Below are 23677 nucleotides of genomic sequence, written 5' to 3'. Positions count from 1 at the left end.
TTCTAAAAAAATGAAAAAAAAATTTCATATGGGAAAAAACTCGTATTTTTTACCACATTAGGTAATAATTAAGCACTAAATTATTATACAAAGTAAAAAAACTATTTTTTCCATATGGGAAAAAACTCGCATTATTTCCCATGACTTTGACATATCCATATGGGAATTTAAACGAGTTTTAACGGTACTTTATTATTATTTTCGTTATTATAATTATTATTAAACTGTAACAATTTTTATATACAAAACTATAATAGTTTAATTATCGTTAATTAAATATGTTTAGTAATACTCTAATATTAATAATTATTAATATTAAATATTTTATCATTAAACAATGTATTATTATTTATTAATTATTTAGTTTTTACTAATATAAAATTTAAATATAATTAGTTTATAAATACTACTGTATATATTTTATAACAACTATTAGTTTAAGTAATTTTAATTTATATTTATTTAGTTGTTTTGTTAATTTGTTTTTTAAAATAAAAATATAAAATTTTATTACAATTATTTTATTAAAATAAAATAAGTAGTATTATTTTCATTTAATAAATATTACAAAATTTAAATTATTTATGACATTGATATTTATGCTAATAATTTAGTTATGATTTTTTTGGTTGCATTTAAAAACGTTTATTACAATCATTGACATCACATTTATATTTGGGTTTTTATTAATTCCCTGAATGTGTTGTTCGTTGATATTGTATAAGTTGTTAGCAAATTGTTTGTTACAATTATAGACATCACACGTTTGAATTGTTTTTACACAACCAAATGAATAGTACTTTTTTAGTTAGTTTATTAAACACATTTTTTTTGTTACAATTTTTGTAATTGCTTTTACAATCTTGATCTTTACAATGATTTTATTTTACTGTAAAACTTTAGTAAACATTTATTTTCAACTAATTTTGTTTTTTTTAATCACAATACTCACTACATTGACATTACAAAATTGTTTATTATTATTTAAATTAACAAATTTTTGTTGTTATTGATATGCCATATGGTATACATCCCGGAGCACCGGGAGTAGGCCAGTCAACTTATATATAAAAACAAGTTGTTTTAAATAGGTTTGAATTTATTAATTAATTAATTTTATTAAAATATTTATTTATTGCCCAAATTAACAGCTAATTAATTGCTTTGTATTATTGTTGTTGTTTAGTAAACTGTTAGTAAATAATTAAACATAATTATAATACTTTAAATAAAATTAATTTTTAAATATTTGAGGTCGCTGTTAAAATTATTACTTAAATTTTTTATTTATATATTTTTTTACTTGATAATTAAATAATAATAATAATAAATTAATTAAAAATTTAGTTTCTGGATTAGTTTTATTTTAAAATAATTTTAAACATTTTATTTGATTATTTTAATTATTATTATTATTATGAAAATTAATTTAGTATAACATTTAAATATACTATAAATATAGTACATAACTATATAATATAGTAATTGTTTATTTTTATTATAATTGAATTTATAAACATTATTTTTTTTAATTGTTTTAGTCAATGGTTTTAATTAAAATATTTATAATTGACTATAGTTTTCGATACTACTATCATAAATAACTATTATTATTAATAAAATATTTTTTTAATAAATTGATAGTTTTTTTAAATTTTTTTTAATAATTATTACACTATAATAAACATTACTTTAATAACTTTTAATACAATATACCTATAATACTAATTTAAGAGTTTTTATAATTTAAATATAATCAGTAATAAATTATGTAATAATTTAAAAATCTAAATTTCTGTTTAAGGTTATTAAAATTTATTATAACTAATTTATAAAAATATTTTTTGATATAAATTTTATAAAAGTATTTGGGATATATCTATAATATAAATATAGTAATTGATAATATAAATTGTTAATACAATATACCTATAATAGTAATTTTAATAAGTAATTTAAATATAATCATTAGTACTAGTAATAAATTATGTAAAAATTAAAAAAAAATCTAAATTTAAATTTAGATTATTAAAATTACTTAAAACTAATTTTTAAAAATAATATTTTAATTTTATAACACTATTAGTTATATATCTCTATTTAAAGTGAATTAAATGATTTTTTTAAATACTAATATTAAAACATATTAAATAGTTACAGTTTTATTTTTTTGTTAGTATAATATATTTTTTTAAATTTAATATTTTAATTATATTAATAAAAAAATTAAATTATATAATAAAATATAAAGTTAATTATTTCACATTATTATATTTTGTTTAATAAAAATAATTGATATTTAAAATTAATTATTAAAAATTAATTATATATTAAATTTTCATATTTTCAATTAGTTTATACCAATAACAAAAAACTGTTATAACAATTATTTATAATACTATTATTGTTTATGTATAATGATTTAATTAATTAATACTTAGCATATTACTAAGATTTATATATTTAATATGTTTTTTTTAAAAATAAATAAATATTATACCAAATTATATTTGAATTTTTATATAATTATTTTAAAAGCAATTATAAGCATTATTTATAATTATATTTTAAAAAATAACAAAACATATACCCTGTTTATTAATTTATATATAAATACACAAATAAATATATATTAAAATATCAGATAAAATATATTTATTAGTTATTTAATTTTGAAACTGTTATAATTAATATATAATATTATATGATTTATATGATAATCAATTAAATATTTTAATTGATGACATCAATCGATAATATAATAATAATAATAATAATAATAAATTTTGAAACTTTTTTTTAAAACAAATAATTTATTATAAAATATGAATTTATTTAAATAAACTGTTATTACATTTTTTTAAATAACTAGATAGTATATATTAATAATTTTATATTCAATAGATAACATAAATGATTATGAGTATTTGATTTTTATATATTTGATTTATAATTATATGGATCTACTATTAATATACATTTTTTTCGAAAAGTATTAGATATTTAAATTAAAATTATTATTATTATTTAAATATATAGAAGTAATAGATAGTTAAAATAAAAAATAAATAATTTTCTTTATATAAATTTAATAATTGCATAAATAAATAAATATATACAGTATATATATATATTAAAAACTGTAATAACAACTATTTAAAAAATATTTATCGATTATTTATAATGATTTAATTATTTAATATTAGCAAACAATTGAAACATTATAAAACATAAATTGTTGCATAGATTTTACTATTTAAAAAAAATAAATTTTACTTAAATAAATAGTTTATAATTTAATGTACATTTATATTACCATTTTTATATTATAAAAAATAAAATTATTTATTATTTAATGCTGATAAATTTAAATTTTAACAATTATTAGTAAAAAATATATTAATGTCTATTAATATTTATTTTATTTATACTAATAATTATAACATCAATACATATGTAAAATATGTTTTATTTATTTTTTTATCTATTAATAAAAATTTAATAATAAAATAGTCGTATAAAATTTAGTTGTATTAATAATTAATTAATTTATTATTATTATTACATATTTGTATTAAACAATTTATTTGTATTAATTAAATTTACCCTGTTGTCTATCTATAAATATACATATATATACTAAAATTATTATTATTATTTTTATGTAAAGTTTAATTATAATATTATTTAGTTATCAAATGAAAACAAATGCAATTGTGTTACTGAAAAAAAATTTAAAATCAATTAAAACTATTTAAAAAAATCAAAAAATTTGATTATCGATTAATTTCCAATTAAGTTTTGTACCTAATTTTGATAATATAACAGTTTTTTTTATTTGTCAATACAATTATAATTTATTATAAAATTACAGTTTTTATTTTTTTTAATATTTAAATAAACTGTAATAACAATTATTTATAATTTATTTATTGTTTATTAATAATGAGTTATATAGTTAAATATTAGTTAACAATTTATTTCAAGATATTAATTATATATATAAATAAAATTTTATTTAATTTTATAAACTGTATTAAATAATTAATATTATTTAGATAATTAGTAAAAAATAAATAATTGTAGGATAGGATAGTTGATATATTTTTTACCTAATTATTTTTTTAAATAGAAAATTTTTACATATTATTTATATATATTTATATATTTACAGTATATTAAAAATATATTTTATTGTTAATAGATTTTTGTAATAAATTAAATTGTTAAAAATATTTTTGTTTATTAATTTTTAAAAAAACATTAATTATTGATTTTACTATAAAATAATTATCTTTTAATCTTATATTAAAAGATAATTTCATTTTGTTTGTGTATATCTATTTAAAACTGTAATAAATCAAAATCAAAATAATTATAACTATTTAATTAATGTAATAAAATATGATAAGTTTGGACTCAAATTATTTTTAAAAAATAATATTTTATTTGAATTTTTACTTTAATTATTTTTTAAATAAAATATATAAATACTAATACTAATAGTAAATAAAAGATTATTTATCAGATTTTATTATCTACTAATGTATAAGATTTTAAATTATAAAAATATTTGTTATGTTTTTTTAATAATTTAAAATATAATACTATTAATAGATAAAAATAAAATTTAAAAAATATTAACGTATAGTATGTATGAATGAATGCAATTTTATTTTTGTATAAAAGTTTATTTTATGACTAAATTAAAACAAAATAAATAAATAAAAATCAATAGAATAAACGATATGATATAATTGGTTGTAATAATTGCTATAATAATAATAACAATAATAACAATAAAAATAATAATAATAATAATAATTCAGATAATAATTAGTTTTTTTGATGAAAATAAAAAAAGTGATAATTGAATCAACTGAGAGAGAGAGAGAGAGAGAGAGAGAGAGAGAGAGTAAAAAATTGTTTGTTTGAATATAACTTTAACGATGAGTCCGGGCATTGATTGGGAGATAATTAAAGTAAGTTTTTTCATTCAATTATTTAAAAAATTATATTATATTAATAGTTTTAGTTTTTAATTGTATACAAATATATTTTTTGTTTAGTTTTATTAGTTAATATAATAATATTTATAATAACATTTAATATTTATTTATTTTTGTTTTTTGTTTGTTGGTAAATTAATTATAAAAAAATGATTTAAATTGAAATGTTTTTTATTAAAATCATTAATATTTTTATAAAATAAAATAGTATATTGAATATTATATTTATTTTATGAACATTCATTGTATTAATATTTTCTATGAATAAACAATTACTTATGAAATAATAATAATAATAATAATAAAAGGAGAGCTATTACTGTATAATTTATTTATTGAAAATTTTTATTTTAATAAATCAATTCATTAATTAAGAATCTAATATAATTTAAAACATAATAACTATTATTATATTTTACTAAATTATCAATTTATATAGAATTAAGTTTAATTATTTTTTAAAAACATACAAAAATAAAACTAAAATTATTTATGACAATAATATTTATGATAATTTAGTGAATATTTTTCAGTAAAACATTGATTACATTCATTGAAATCACATTTAAATGGTTTAATTCCTGAATGTTTTCGTTGATGTCTTAAAAGTTCAGTTTTAGTAGCAAATTGTTTGCCACAGTTATCGACATCACATTTGTTTGGTTTTATATTCAGATGACTAGTTCGGTAATGATGTCTTAAATGTTTCAATTTTGTAAAATATTTTCCACAGCTATTGTAATCACACTTGAATTCGCGTTCAATTGAATGATCTATTGATTTGTGTCGAAGTAAACAATGATATGTTGTAAATGTTTTTAAACACAAGTTTACTGAACACTTAATTTGATTTTTATTCAAATGAGTTAATTTATGTATTTTATAATTGTATTTAGTTAGAAATGTTTTATTACAATAATCAACATCACATTTAAATAATGTTTGTTTTAAATGAAATTGAATTTCATGTCTTTTAATACTAGATTCTGATGTAAATATTTTATTACAATTTTCATAAAAGCATTTAAACTTTTTATTGAAATGAACGCTAGATTTATGTCGATTTAAATGTGAATTTCTAGTAAAACATTTGCCACAATCGTTGACATCACAAATATATTTAACATTTAAATGTTCAGCATTTATATGATAATTCAAAGATGACTGAGTTTTGAATGTTTTATTACATTTATTACATTCAAACTGTTTTATAGATGAATGAGTTAATTGATGCAAAAGTAAAAGCCTTTTATTAGTGTTAATATATCGACATTTAGGCCAAAAGCACTTGAATTGCTTGTTGTTGTTATCCATACGTGTGTTGTTGTTGTTGTCATAACAGTCACTATAATCAGTGATTTTCATTGAAATGCAATCATTTGTTGTTTTTATATTCACTCCATTCAAGCCATCAATTGTTTCACAAAATTCATAGCAATTGTTATTTATTTGTTGTAATTTTAATGACAAACTTTTCAATTTAATCAAATTATTTAATTTAGTATAAGTTTTGTTTAATAATAACTCCATTATTGTTTAGAAAATTTCGACTAAAATATAACAAATAAATACAATAGAATTGTTTTGATCGCACATTGAAATCACACCAAACAATGATTAAAATAGGAAATGGATATCATATCACTGTATACACAGATATATAGATTTATTTGTATTTAATCCTTAAACCTGTTTAATAATTTTTAATAACTTTTAACTTTAAATTTACATAAATACTTTATTTTTATTCTTGTAATTTTGTTTTGATAATAATTAAAATTTAGCTTATATTAAAACAATTAATGTATATTTTATTTATGCTTTAAAGATACTAAAAATATAAAATAATTACTGTATTATTATTTTCGTTATTATAATTATTATTAAACTGTAACAATTTTTATATACAAAACTATAATAGTTTAATTATCGTTAATTATATATTTAGTTATACTCTTATATTAATAATTATTAATATTAAATATTTTACCATTAAACAATGTATTATTATTAATTTATTTTTTACTAATATAAAATTTAAATATAATTAGTTTATAAATACTACTGTATATATTTTATGACAACTATTAGTTTAAGTAATTTTAATCTATATTTATTTAGTTGTTTTGTTAATTTGTTTTTTAAAATAAAAATATAAAATTTTATTACAATTATTTTATTAAAATATTAATAAAAACATGTTGTGTAATAGGTTTGAATTATAATTAATTAATTTTATAAAAATATTTATTTATTGCCCAAATTAACAGCAAATTAATTGCTTTGTGTTGTTATTGTTTTTGTTTAGTAAACTGTTAGTAAATAATTATATATAATTATAATACTTTAAATAAAATTAATTTTTAAATTTATGAGGTCGCTCTTAAAATTATTACTATTATTTTTTATTTATATATTTTTTTACTTGATAATTAAATAATAATAATAATAAATTAATTAAAAGTTTAATAATGATTCAGTTTCTGGATTAGTTTTATTATAAAATAATTTTAAACATTTTATTTAATTATTTTAATTATTATTATTATTATGAAAATTAATTTAGTATAACATTTAAATATACTATAAATATAATACATAACTATATTATATAGTAATTGTTTATTTTTAATAGTTTTATTTTGATAATAATTGAATTTATAAACATTATTTTTTTTAATTGTTTAAGTCAATGATTTTAATTAAAATATTTATAATTGTCTATAGTTTTCGAGACTACTAAATAACTATTATTATTAATACAATATTTTTAAATAAATTGATAATTTTTTTAATTATTATTTAATTATTATTACACTATAATAAACATTATTGTAAGAACTGTTAATACAATATACATATAATAGTAATTTAAGTGTTTTTTTATTATTTAAATATAATCACTAGTACTAATAATAAATTTTATAATAATTTAAAAATCTAAATTTAAGTTTAAGGTTATTAAAATTTATTATAACTAATTTATAAAAATATTTTTTTAATATAAATTTTATAATAGTATTTGCGATATATCTCTATTTCATGTGAATTAAATGTTTATTATTGAATACTAATATAAAAACTAATTATATAATTACAGTTTTATTTATTTTTTAAATATCAAAATAATAAAGTTATCTAAAAAATGTATTTTTTAAAATTAATATTTTTTATAGAAAATATTTAGTTATTGCAATAATAAAAAATAGTTAAATGTTTTGTGATTTTGTATTGTTTCAAATCTGCAAATAAATATAATTTCAATTATTTAGTTATTACTAAATATTAGAAATATAATTATGTTATCATAATATTTTAATTAGATTAATAAAAAACTTAAATAATAAAATATAATATAGAGTTAAATCATATTATTATATTTTGTTTAACAGAAATAATTGATATTAAATTTAATTAAAAAAATAAATTGTATATTAATTTTCATATTTTCAGTTAGTTTATACAAACAAAAAAAACTGTAATACAAATTATTTATAATACTATTATCTTTTATTAATAATGATTTAATTATTTAATAATTAGTAAACTGTTGATATATTAAGATTTGGATATTTAATAAATATTTATTTTTAAAAAAATAAATTTTATAATAAATTATATTTGAATTTTTTAAAATAATTATTTTAATAGCAATTGTAACCATTAATTCTAATCTAATAACTGTTATATTAATTATAATTATAATTAAAAAAAACTAAACATATATCCAATCGATAATATAATAATTAAATAACATTTTTTATTAAATAAACTAATTTATTATAAAATATTAATTTATTTAAATGTAGATAATTGCAACATTTATAATATTATATTAATTAGTTTCATTTGATATAATATTTTTTTTCAAGAAAAAAATATACAATAAATTTAGTTGTATTAATAGCTAATAATTTTTTTAAAAAACTTATTTGTAATAATAATATTTGTTTTATTTAATTTACCCTGTTGTCAATATATAAATATAAATATACTGTAAATCAAATTTAAAAGATTTTTATACTATTTATATAAATAGTTAGTTAATATTTTAAATTAGCTAAAAATTTAATAAATTAATTGTAATAATTTTTTTTATTAAAAGTCAAATAACTATTATTAAAAAAACTAAAATATGCTACATATTAATATTATTATGTACAGTGTAATTATAATACTGTATTAGTTTTTTATAAGTATAAACTGTAATAACATATATTTTAAAAACATTACAAATTTATTTTAAATAATTTTTAATTATTAAATTAGCTAACTTGAGTAATATTAAAGATTTTATTTTATATTTATTATATATATATATTGTAATATTATATTATATAATAATTTTAATTATTATTTTGTGTTTAGTTTTTTAAATAATTATAAAAATAATTGTTTCGAAAAAAATATATAATTATTTTTTAAAAAATAAATAAATAGAAATATACAATAAAATAGTCAATAAATTTAGTTGTATTAATAATTAAAAAAAATATTGTATTATAAAATGTATTTTTCTTAATTAATTTATCTTATTGTCTATATATCTATAAAACTGTAATAAATTAAAATAAACATAATTATAACTCTTTAATTAAATAATTAAATATTATGTATTAGGATTCAAATAATTTTGAAAAATTATATTATTTATTAATTTTAATTTTTAGTCTAAATTTTTTTAAAAAGATAAAATATTTAAATACTAAGACATATTACATAAAAGATTATTAATCAGATATTATTATCTACTAATGGATTAGATTTTAAATTAACAATTGTTTTATAATTTTTTAAAAATATTAACGTATATTATGTATGAATGAAATTCAATATTTTTGTATAAAAGTTTATTATATGACTAAATTAAAACAATAAATAAATAAAAATCAATACAACAAACGATATGATTAATAATAATAATAATTAGTTTAATAAAGTTATTTTGAAATTCAATCATATACTGAGTGATATAAACTGTTTTTTAAATGTTTAATAATAATAATAATTCAGATAATAATAAAAATAATCAGTTTTTTTGATGAAAATAAAAAAAGAGATAATTGAAACAATTGAATGTCTAACAAGTTATTACTGATTGATAACAAAAAGTTTATGAAAACATACAATATTGTCTATGAATTAATAATAATAATAATAATAATAATAATAATAATAATAATAATAATAATAATAATAATAATAATAATAATAATAATAATAATAATAATAATAATAATAATAATAATAATAATAATAATAATAATAATAATAATAATAATAATAATAATAATAATAATAATAATAATAATAATTTTTCTATTGAAATGTACGATAGATTTATGTTGTTTTAAAAGTGAATTACTAGTAAAACTTTTGCCACAATCATTGACATCGCAAACATATATTTAATATTTAAATGTTTAGCACTTTTATGATAATTCAAAGATGACTGAGTTTTGTATGTTTTATTACAATCATTACATTTTAGTATTTTATGAGATGAATGAATAAAATTGATTCACTTATTCACTCAAATCACTGAAATTAGTATTACTTTAGTTATAAACAAACTTTGTTATAATAAAAAAATTCATTTTTATTTCATTTTATTGATTATAAAAAAATATTTAGTTGTCTTTTATTATTTTTGATTATTGTTAAGTTATTGACATAATTATAGTTTTAATTATATGATATAAAACATTTTTTAATAAAATATTCAAATAATTAATAACTATTAGTTAAGTAATTTCATATTTAATTATAATAATAATAATAATTATAAATAATTTATTATCAAAATTTAAGAATAACTGTTATTATTGTTATTTAACAATATTTAAAAATAAAAAATATTTTGTTTGTTTTTTATTATTGTTGTTTTATTGACATAACTTTTTGAATCATTGAATAGTATTCGTACATAAATATTATTATTGTTTATTTAAATACATTATAATAATGTTTGCTAAATATTTAGACAAAAAAATGATTTAATTAAATGAAATAAAAAACTAATAAAATAATGACAATTTTACACACAAAAAAAGTTTACTATAAAAGATTATTGTTGTTATTGTCATTAATAGATTAGAAAATAATTAAAATTATAAAAAATAGTTTTATATTTATATACAGAATAAACTAAAAATATAAAAAATTATTTAGTTATTAGTTGATATTAATTAACTAATTGATGATAAATAAATTTATGATATATTAAATTTTGTTTTTTTCTCAAAATTTTGTTGCAATTATTTACATCACATTTGAATGATTCAATGTCTGAATGTGTTTGTCGTTGATGTGATAAATAATGACTTTTAGTAGCAAATTGTTTGCCACAGTTATCGACATCACATTTGAATTGTTTTAAACCCAAATGAATAATACGTTTGTGTTGATGTAAACTAGATTTAGTAACAAAAATTTTGTTACAATTTTTAAAATTGCATTTAAATTGTGATTCAATTGAATGATCTCTGGATAAGTGTTGTCGTAAACAATGATTTGTTGTAAAACTTTTCAAACACTACTTCTCTGAACAATGAAATTGTTTTTTCTTTAAATGTATTAATTTATGTAAATTATATGATTTTTTATTTACAAACATTTTGCCGCAATAGTCAACATCACATTTGAATGGTTTTTATTTTAAATGCACTGATTTTACATGTTTTCTAATATCATATTTTTGAGCAAATGTTTTGTTACAATCAATATAATTACATTTAAATCGTCTATTATAATGAATACTCAATTTATGATTTTTTAGATTACTTTTTGTAGTAAAACATTTGCCGCAATCATTGACATCACAAAATTATTTATTGATATCTTTGAAATGTACTAAATTTTTATGGCTATTTAATTTTGATGATATTGAAAATGTTTGATTGCAATTATTAATATCACATTTATATGGCTTATGAAATGTATGAATTGTTTTATGATAATCTAAATTTTGTCTACTATTTGTTGTAAACCGACATTTAGGCCAAAAACACTTAAATCGCTTGTTATTATTCAAAGATGTTTTGTTGTTGTTGTTATAACAGTCACTATAATCAATGATTTTCATAGAAATGCAATCATTTGTTGTTATATAGACTTTATTAATGCAATCAACAGTTAGTTTAAAACTATTTGTTTGTTTATCAATAATACTATTGTTTAATGATTTCAATACACATAATATATTCAACAAATACTTGATATTAAATTTTTTTTATTAATTATATCCATTTCTCATTAATTATAATTAATATTAAAATTGACAACAAATTAGTACACAAAAAAACAATAGAAATAATAACAACAGATAACAATACTACTAACAAATAGAGTCTTAACAAACAAAACAATAGTTTTTGCGCTTATATTGTGTTTTATTTCAATAGCAATGGATATCCAATGTATAACAACTGATACTAAAAAGTTTTCATTATTAATTGAATAATTTAAAAAAAATATTTCTTGTTTAATAAATAAAACAATTATAATTGAAATTACAAAAAAAAAAACAAATAAAATAAAATAGTTAATCACAATATTTTTTCGTTAAAAATATTTATCTCAAAAATTGACATCACATATTTAAATGGCTTTAATAGCCAAATGTTTAGTACGTTTGTGTCGTTGCAAACAATTTAATGTAAAATATATTTTTTGACAATTTTTATAATCGCATCGAAATTTTAGTTCAATTGAATGATCTCTGGATATGTGTTGTCGTAAACAATGATTTGTTGTAAATGTTTTCAAACACTTGTTGTTAACTGAACAATGAAATTGTGGTTCAGATATATGTAATAATTTATGTCTATTATAACGGCTTTTAAATGAAAATTTTTTGCCGCAATAATCGACATCACATCGAAATGGTTTATGTTTTAAATGAATTAACATTTTATGTGTTTTTAAATGACCCATTTGTGTAAATAATTTATTGCAATTTTCATAATTACATTTAAACTTTTTATTTAAATGAACGCTAGATTTATGTAGATTTAAATCTGAATTTCTAGCAAAACTTTTGCCACAATCGTTGACATCACAAACATATTTAATATTTAAATGATTAGCAATTTTATGATAATATAAAGCTGACAATGTTTTGAATGTTTGAATACAATAACTGCATTTAATTAGCTTATGTGATGAATGAATGAATTGATGTTTAACTAAAAAACTTTCAAAATTAGTTTTAAACCGACATTTAGGCCAAAAACACTTGAATCGCTTGTTATTATTATCCTTACGTGTGTTGATGTCATAGCAGTCATTATAATCAGTGATTTTCATAGAAATACAATCATTTGTTGTAATATTCATTGCATTCAAGCCATCAATTGCTTCACACAATTCATAGCAATTGTTATTAATTTGTTGTAATTTTAATGACAAACATTTCAATTCATAAAATTTACTTAATTTATTAATAGTTTTGTTTATTAATAACTCCATTATTATTGTTTAGAAAATTTCGACTAAATTATATTAAATAAATACTATTGTGTTGTTTTGATCGCACATTGAAATCACACCAAACAATGACTAAAATAGGAAATGGGTATAATATGACTATATATACAGATATATATATATTTATTTATTTAATCCTTAAACCTGTTTAATAATTTGTATTACTATTTACTTTATTTAACATAAAAACATATAGGTTAACATAAATACTGTATTTCTATTGTTGTATTTTGATGAACCTGTTTAATAATATTTATTATTTTAATTATTTATTTTAGTAATAACAGATTCCGATAGTCAGACAATTAGTTTTGGCGCTTATATTGTGTTTTTCATTAGCAATGTTTAACAACTGATACTAAAAATCGGTTTTATTTTCTTTTGAAACAAACTAATTGTACTGAATATTTCTAGTAAACCTATCACTCACTCACTCACTGAATAAGTAATAAACAGGGTTTACATATCTACTGTATTATCATATATATTGTTAGCAAAATTGTAAAATCAGTTTACAATTAGTTTAGCTTATATTGTAATTTGTAAAACACATGTGTCGTCCATATGTTTGATGAGTTTAAACTTATATTAAACTGTAATATGAAATATTTGTAATACAATTATTGTTTATAAAAAATATAATAACATAAAAATATAAGCAATATTATTATTAATTTAATTACAAAATAAAATAATTAATGACAATATTTTTTATGATAATTAAGATTTTATTTTCTGGTTAAAAATATTTAGCCAAATATATAAATATATATATAATTTTTCCATTAAGTTTTCATATTATTATAATATTTATTGTATACATTAAATATAACAATAATTAAATAAATATATATATTATTTTTAAGGCAAATTAAATAAAAAAATTAATGAAATTAATAGTTATTTTTTATAATTTATAATATACTTTTATTTAATTTACTATTATTATAATATTAGATGATAAAAACATTAAATATAACAATAATTATATAAATATATATTACTTTTAAGTCAAATTAAATGGACTTTAGTTATTTTTAAAAATATAATTAATTTTATTATTAAAATTAATGATTGTATATAAAAACTGGATAACAAAAGTATATATATTTTATGATTTGAATTATTATTAGTAATAATTAGCAAATAAACTAATATTTAATAACTTATAACTCATTTAATTCATATGCAATTTTTCTTTATTAATTAAATAATTATAAATAATATTTTATTTTTTATAAACAATTTTTCTTGGTAAATAAATAAGACAATTTAAATATAATTATTGTTTTTGAAATTACAAAAAAATAAATTAAATAAAATAGTTAATAACAATGTTTTTGTTTTATATTTATAGCAATCATTGACATCACATTTAAATGGCATTAATAGCCAAATGTTTAGTAAGTTTGTGTCGTCGCAAACAAATTGATGTAAAATATATTTTTTGACAATTTTTATAATCGCATCGAAATTTGGGTTCAATTGAATGATCTCTGGATAAGTGTTGTCGTAAACAATGATTTGTTGTAAAACATTTCAAACACTTTTTATTAACTAAACAATGAAATCGCGGTTTAGATTTCAAGTATTAATTTGTGTTTATTATAATCTCTTTTAGATGAAAATATTTTGCCGCAATACTCGACATCACATCGAAATTGTTTATGATTTAAATGAATTAACATTTTATGCGATTTTAATGAACATATTTGTGTGAATAATTTGTTGCAATATTCATAATTACATTTAAACTTTTTTATTAAAATGAACGCTAGATTTATGTCGATTTAAATGTGAATTACTAGTAAAACATTTGCCACAATCGTTGTAATCGCAAACATATTTAATATTTAAATGTTCAGCACTTATATGATAATTCAATGATGACAAAGATTTGTATTTTTTATAACAATTATTACATTTAAAGGGTTTTCCGGATAAATGTATTGATTGATGTTTAAGTAAATTTTTTTTAGTATTACTATTGAACCGACATTTAGGCCAAAAACACTTGAATCGCGTGTTATTGTTATTATCCACACGTGTGTTGTTGTTGTTGATAAATAGATTTATAATAGGTTTGAATTATAATTAATTAATTTTATAAAAATATTTATTTATTGCCCAAATTAACAGATAAATTGTTTTGTATTATTGCTTTTGTTTAGTAAACTGTTAGTAAATAATTATATATAATTATAATACTTTAAATAAAATAAATTTCTAAAATTATGAGGTCGCTCTTAAAATTATTACTATTATTTTTTTTAGTTATATATTATTTTACCTGTAAAATTATTTTTATAATTTTTTAAAAATAGTATTAAGTTAATTAAAAATTTAATAATGATTTAGTTTCAGGATTAGTTTTATTGAAAAAAAATTATTTGAATTTATTTAGGATTATTTTAATTATTATTATTAATTAATTAAGTTATTATAACATTAAAATATAATATAAATATAGTACATAATAGTAAATTATTTTAATCATAATTGTATTTATAAATACTATTATTTTTTTAATTAAAAAATTGTTTTAGTTAATGGATTTAATTAAAAAATTGTTTTAGTTAATGGATTTAATTAAAACATTTATAATTTCTTATAGTTTTAGAGATTGATAAATCAATTACAATTATTGATAAAATATTTTTTGATAAATTAATAGTTTTTTCTTAATTTTTATTATTTTTATTTAACTATTATTACATTATAATAAACATTATTGAAAAAACTGTTAATACAATATACTTATAATAGTAATTTAAGTGTTTTTTAATTTAAATATAATCACTAATAAAAGTAATAAATTATGTAAAAATTTAAGTTTAAATTATTAAAATTAATTAATACAAATTTATAAAACAAAATTTAAGTTTATAATAATATTAGTTATATGTTACTATTTAATATGAATTAAATGATTATTTTTAATACTAATATTTTAATATGCATTAATTGCAACATTTATATTAATTATAATTATATTATTTTTTTAAAATTCAAAAGATTTTTGTTTTTATTTAATTTTATAAACTGTAATAAATAATTAATAAAGTAATTAATATTAATTATATAATTAGTTAGAAAATTATTTTAGTAGGATGGATTAGTTGATATTTTTTTATTTAATTATTATTTTTATAAATTTAGCATATTATATATTAATAAATAGAAATATACAATAAAATAGTAATAAATTTAGTTGTAATAATAACTACTTATTAATTTAAAATTTATTTATCTAAATAATTATTTTCTTATATAATAGTAAAATTAATTTATTATAGTTATATTAATATAATTTTAAATACTAATTATTATTATCAACATTATATTATTAAATAAACTATAAAAACTATAAAATATGCAATTTTTTGTATTATTTTTTAAAAAACATTAATTATTTATTTTACTATAAAATAATTTTATTTTATCTTATATTAAAAGATAATTTCATTTTGTTTATATACAGTATACATGTATTTAAAACTGTAATAAATTAAAATAAACATAATTATAACTCTTTAATTAATGTAATAAAATGTTATAAGTTCGGACTCAAATTATTTTATTTGAATTTTTACTTTAATTATTTTTTTAAATAAAATATATAAATATTACTACTAATAGTAAATAAAAGACTACTAATTTATAAGATTTTAAATTAACAAATTGTTTTATATATTCACGAATTCCTGAAAGGAATACGTATATGCATTCTATAAGTCGGTCTGTCTGTCTGTCTGTCGGTCTGTCTGTCCCACGAGGACATAGGTTCGAATCCACTATCCGCTACAATTTTTGTTTTGTTTTTTTTCTTATTTAAGTTTATTTTTTAGGAAATTGAAGAAAATGGTGTCCAAAAATTAATTAAAAAAATTTTGAATTTTTTTTTAATTTTTTTTTAATTTTTTTGAATATTGATTTTTTATTTTTTTTCGTTTTTAAGTTTATTTTTTAGGAAAAGAGTAGTTTATTTTGTAATACTGAATCATTTGATACCCCACATGACTATAGTTGTTTATTTTGTCATACTAAATCATTTGATACTCTACATAACTATAGTTGATTTTATTTTATCATACTGAATTTAATTTTTAATTATGATTAGGAATTCGTGTGGAAATGCTTTCTAGCATTCTCAACTGGTTTTTTAATAATTTAAAATATAATACTATTAATAGATAAAAATAAAATTTTAAAAATATTAACGTATAGTATGTATGAATGAATGCAATTTTTTTTGTATAAAAGTTTATTTGATGACTAAATTAAAACAATAAATAAATAAAAATTAATACAACAAACGATATGATTTAATTAGTTGTAATAATTGCTATAATAATAATAATTTAAATAAAGTTATTTTAAATTCAATCAGTGATATAATATAAACAGTTGTCAAATGTTTAATAATAATTAAGACAATTATGAAAATAATCAGTTTTTTGATGAAAATAAAAAAAGTGATAATTGAATCAATTGAATGACAAACAAGTAATGGCTGATTGATAACAAAAAGTTTATGAAAACATTGCATTCAAAAATCGGTTAATTATTAAACTATTATTATTTGTAATGATTATAGTGAGTGCGATAATAATAACAATAGTGTAATAGATACTAATGACAAACACACACCTATTATAATAAACAATTTGTATAATTTAAATGATTTAAATTATTAACTGATTTTCAGTGAAGTGCATATATTATCGACAAAAAATGTCAACAATTGTCATCAATTTAGTGGACAGTTAGACACTGAGAGAGAGAGAGAGAGAGAGATATATATTAAAAAATTGTTTGTTTGAATATAACTTTACCGATGAGTCCGGCCATTGATTGGGAGATAATTAAAGTAAGTTTTTTCATTCAATTTTTAAAAAATAAAAATTATATAACAGTTTAGATTTTAATAGTAGTTTTTTTTGTTTAGTTATATTATCTAAATTAATAATATTAATAATATCATTTAATATTTATTTATTTTATGAACATTCATTGTATTAATATTTTTTATGAATTAACAATTACTTACGTAATAATAATAATAGGAAAGCTATTACTGTATTAATTTATTTATTGAATATTTTTATTTTAATAAACCAATTCATTAATTAAGAATCTAATATACTTTAAAACATAACAACTATTATTATATTTTACTAAATTATAAATTTATATAGAATTAAGTTTAATTATTTTTAATAACAAAATAAAACTAAAATTATTTATGACAATAATATTTATGATAATTTAGTGAAGATTTTTGTGTAAAACATTGATTACATTCATTGACATTACATTTAAATGGTTTAATTCCTGAATGGTTTCGTTGATGTCTTAAAAGTTAAGATTTAGTAACAAATTGTTTGCCACAGTTATCGACATCACATTTGTATGGTTTTATATTCAGATGAATAGTTTGTTTATGTTTTTGTAAAATATATTTGTTTGTAAAATATTTGACACAACTATTGTAATCACACATAAATTTTTGTTTATTTGAATGATCTATTGATATGTGTTGTCGTAAACAATGATTTGTTGTAAATGTTTTCAAACACTCATTTACTGAACACTTAATTTGTTTTTTCTTCAAATGAGTTAATTTATTTATTTGATAATTGTATTTATTTAGAAATGTTTTATTACAATATTCAACATCACATTTAAATAATATTTGCTTTAAATGATATTGAATTTCATGTCTTTTAATAGCAAACTTTGTTGTAAATGTTTTATTACAATTTGCATAAAAGCATTTAAACTTTTTATTAAAATGAAAGCTAGATTTATGTCGATTTAAATATGTATTACAACTTGTAATTGTAATTTATAAGTAAAACTTTTGTCACAATCATTGACATCGCAAACATATTTAACATTTAAATGTTTAGATTTTTTATGACAATCTAAATATGATTTAGATTAGATATAAAATAGTTTATCAATTAGCAATACATTAAATAACATTTAGTGTATAAAAATTATTGATGACATCAATATTTATGATAATTTATTGATGATTTTTTAATCACATTTTAAATATTACATTCGAATGGCTTTATATTTTGATGAAAATATTATTTATGTTGTTTTAAATTTGTAAAATATTTTCAACAGCTATTGTAATCACACTTGAATTTGATCTTCAATTGAATGATCCCATGATTTGTGTCGAAGTAAACAATGATTTGTTGTAAATGTTTTCAAACATTCACTAACTAAACAAATATATTGTTTTTTCTTCAAATGAGTTAATTTATTTCTTTTATATTTATTTTTAGTTGCAAATGTTTTATTACAATAGTCGACATCACAAATTTTTGTTTTAAATAAAATTGAATTACATGTGATTTAATACCAAACTTTTTGGTAAATATTTTATTACAATTTAAATAAAAACATTTAAACTTTTTATTAAAATGAACGCTAGATCTAGTAAAAGATTAATCATTAAATAGGATTCATATATAAATATTATTATTGTTTGTTTAAATACAATATAATAATGTATGCAAAATATATAGACAAAAAATCATTTAATTAAACCAATAAACCAATTGATTAATTAAGTTTCTAATATATTTTAAAACTATTTAATAACTATTAGTATAAATTAAAATATATTCATTAAATAATTATTTTGATTTTACTTATTTAATAAATTATCATGAATTTTATATACAATTAATTAGTATATATATAAAATTATTTGTTGTAAAGCACTTTTCAAACACTGGTTTTACTGAACAACAAAATTGTTTTATTTATTTTAAATAATTTTTTATGATTTATATTCACAATTAGTATCAAATGTTTTATCGCAATACTGGACATCACATTTATTATTTTGTTGATTATTAATTGTGAAAAATTTTTTATTTGATATTTCAAATTTATTTTAATAAAAAAAATAATTTATTTAAAGTATTTAAAACATTTTGAAATTTAGAAAATTTCAAGGATGTTTCATAAAAGTGTAAATAAAAAAAATACTTGTATTAAAATATAATAATAAATGATTAATAAATGAAATAATTATTTTGATTTTATATATTGAATTAGGTTTAGTTAGTTTTAAAAAAACAACCAAAAATAAATGTAAAATTATTTATGACAATAATATTTATGATAATTTAGTGAACATTTTTGTGTAAAACATTGATTACATTCATTGACATCACATTTAAATGGTTTAATTCCTGTATGTTTTCGTTGATGTACAAAAAGATTAGATTTAGTAGGAAATTGTTTGCCACAGTTATCGACATCACATTTATATGGTTTTATACTTAGATGAAAAGTTCGGTAATGATGTCTTAAATGTTTTTGATTTGTAAAATTATTTTCCATAGCTATTGTAATCACAAATAAATTGTGGTTCAATTGAATGATCTATTGATTTATGTTGTCGTAAACAATGATTTGTAGTAAATGTTTTTAAACAGTCGTTTACTGAACACATAAATTGTTTTTTCTTCAAATGAGTTAATTTATGTTTTTTATAATTGCCTTTTGATACAAATGTTTTATTACAATAATCGACATCACATTTAAATAATGTTTGTTTTAAATGAAATTGAATTTCATGTAATTTAATACCAACCTCTGTTTTAAATATTTTATTACAATTTTCATAAAAGCATTTAAACTTTTTATTAAAATGAAAGCTTGATTTATGTCGATTTAAATGTGAATTTCTAGTAAAACATTTCCGACAATCATTGACATCACAAACATATTTAACATTTAAATGTTTAGATCTTTTATGATAATCTAAATTTGATTGAGTTTTGAATGTTTTATTACATTTATTACATTCAAACAGTTTTATAGATGAATGCGTTAATTGATGTATAAGTAAAAGCCTTTCATTAGTATTAATATATCGACATTTAGGCCAAAAGCACTTGAATTGCTTGTTGTTATCCATAGATGTGTTGTTGTTGTTGTCATAACAGTCACTATAATCAGTGATTTTCATAGAAATGCAATCATTTGTTGTAATATTCATTGCATTCAAGGCATCCATTGCTTCACACAATTCATTGCATTTGTTATTAATTTGTTGTACTTTTAATGACAAACATTTAAATTCATAAAATTTATTTAATTTATGAATAGTTTTGTTTAATAACAACTTCATTATTGTTTTAGAAAATTTCACTAAAATATATCAAATAAATACTATTTTGTTGTTTTGATCGCACATTGAAATCACACCAAACAGTTAGTGATAGGAAAAGGATATTACAGTTTATATATGACTTTTAAGTGTTTAATAATCCTTAAACCTGTTTAATGATTGCTATATTACTTTTACCTTAGATTAACAAAAATATTACTATTGTTTTTGTTTTGAAATACTTTAGTAGAAACCTTAAAATAGTTATTTATTTTTATTGTATTAATTTATAATTATTATTATAAGTTTATTTATTTTACGTTAGTATTTATATATAAGTATACATTGTTTAATCATTTATAAATTTATTATTAAATTGTATATATTTTTTATAGTATAACTTTATATATTAATATATTTAATGTATTTTTTAATAATAAATTAAACATAATTATAATGATTTATAAATTATTAACACAATATTGTAATTTAAAAAAAAAAAATTATTATTTATTTTTAATAAGTATTTTAAGTTAATTTTTTCTTAAATATACTTAATTATAAATAGTTAATTACATTTAATTTGCATGTTATTAATTATTTTCATTATAAATTATTGAGTGAAAAACTAATTATTATAATCTTATTATTATTATAATTAATAGAAACTAATTAAAATAAACCAAATAATTAATATATTTAAAAATATATTATATATTATATAAAAAAATGATTTATATGGAAATTTTTTTTCAAAAAAATTATTTTTATTTTTATAAAAATTAGTATTATAAAATTGTATTTATTTTATGAACATTTATTGTATTAATATTGTTTATGAATTAACAAATATTTTGAATAATAATAATAATAATAATATGAAAACTATTACTCTATAATTTATTTATTGAATATTTTTTATTTAAATAAATCAATTCATTAATTAAGAAACTAATATATTTATAAAACATAATAACTATTAGTATAAATGAAAAAAAATTATTAAATAATTATTTTACTTATTTAATAAATAATCATTTTATATAGAATTAAGTTTAATTATTTTTAATAACATACAAAAAAATTAAGCTAAATTTATTTATGACAATAATATTTATGATAATTTAGTGAACACTTTTGTGAAAAACATTTATTACATTCATTGACATTACATTTAAATGGTTTAATTCCTGAATGTTTTCGTTGATGTCTTAAAAGTTCAGATTTATTAGCAAATTGTTTGTCACAGTTATCGACATTACATTTGTATGGTTTTATACTCAGATGAAAAGTTCGGTAATGATGACTTAAATTTCTTAAATTTGTAAAATATTTTATGCAGCTATTGTAATCACACTTGAAGTCAGATTCAATTGAATGATCTATTGATTTGTGTTGTTGTAGACAATGATTTGTTGTAAATGTTTTTAAACAATCGTTTACTGAACACTTAAATTGTTTTTTCTTCAAATGAGTTAATTTATGTATTTTATAATTTCCTTTAGTTGCAAATGTTTTATTACAATATTCGACATCACATTTAAATAATATTTGTTTTAAATGATATTGATTTTCATGTCTTTTAATAGCAAATTTTGTTGTAAATGTTTTATTACAATTTTCATAAAAGCATTTAAACTTTTTATTAAAATGAACGCAAGATTTATGTTGCTTTAAATATGTATTACTAGTAAAACATTTGCCACAATCGTTGTAATCGCAAACATATTTAACATTTAAATGTTTAGATCTTTTATGACAATCTAAATATGATTTAGATTTGAATGTTTTATTACATTTATTACATTCAAACTGTTTTATAGATGAATGCGTCAATTGATGTATAAGTAAAAGCCCTTTATTATTATTAATATACCGACATTTAGGCCAAAAACACTTGAATTGTTTGTTGTTATCCATAGATGTGTTGTTGTTGTTGTCATAACAGTCACTATAATCAATGATTTTCATAGAAATGCAATCATTTGTTGTTTTAATATTCATTGCATTCAAGGCATCCATTGATTCACACAATTCA

General features: G+C 16.3%; 1 protein-coding gene across 1 annotated transcript in view; it reads right to left on the bottom strand.

Annotated features, from left to right (window-relative positions):
• Positions 1 to 23677, bottom strand: part of LOC128953144 (zinc finger protein 782-like) — a 58613-nt gene that overhangs the window by 31747 nt on the left and 3189 nt on the right. The window contains exons 3-4 of the mRNA XM_054298619.1: positions 23279 to 23495; positions 20739 to 20832 (exon numbers count right to left, since the gene is read on the bottom strand). Of these exons, the coding sequence (XP_054154594.1) occupies positions 20739 to 20832; positions 23279 to 23495 (311 nt within the window). The remainder of the gene's footprint in view (positions 1 to 20738; positions 20833 to 23278; positions 23496 to 23677) is intronic.

This window comes from Oppia nitens, unplaced genomic scaffold (assembly GCF_028296485.1).
Source record: "Oppia nitens isolate AA-2021 unplaced genomic scaffold, nextdenovo-longstitch-racon4-pilon3 scaffold20_pilon_pilon_pilon, whole genome shotgun sequence".
Classification (NCBI taxonomy): Eukaryota; Metazoa; Arthropoda; class Arachnida; order Sarcoptiformes; family Oppiidae; genus Oppia; species Oppia nitens.
This window is presented reverse-complemented; position numbering and strand designations above follow the sequence as displayed.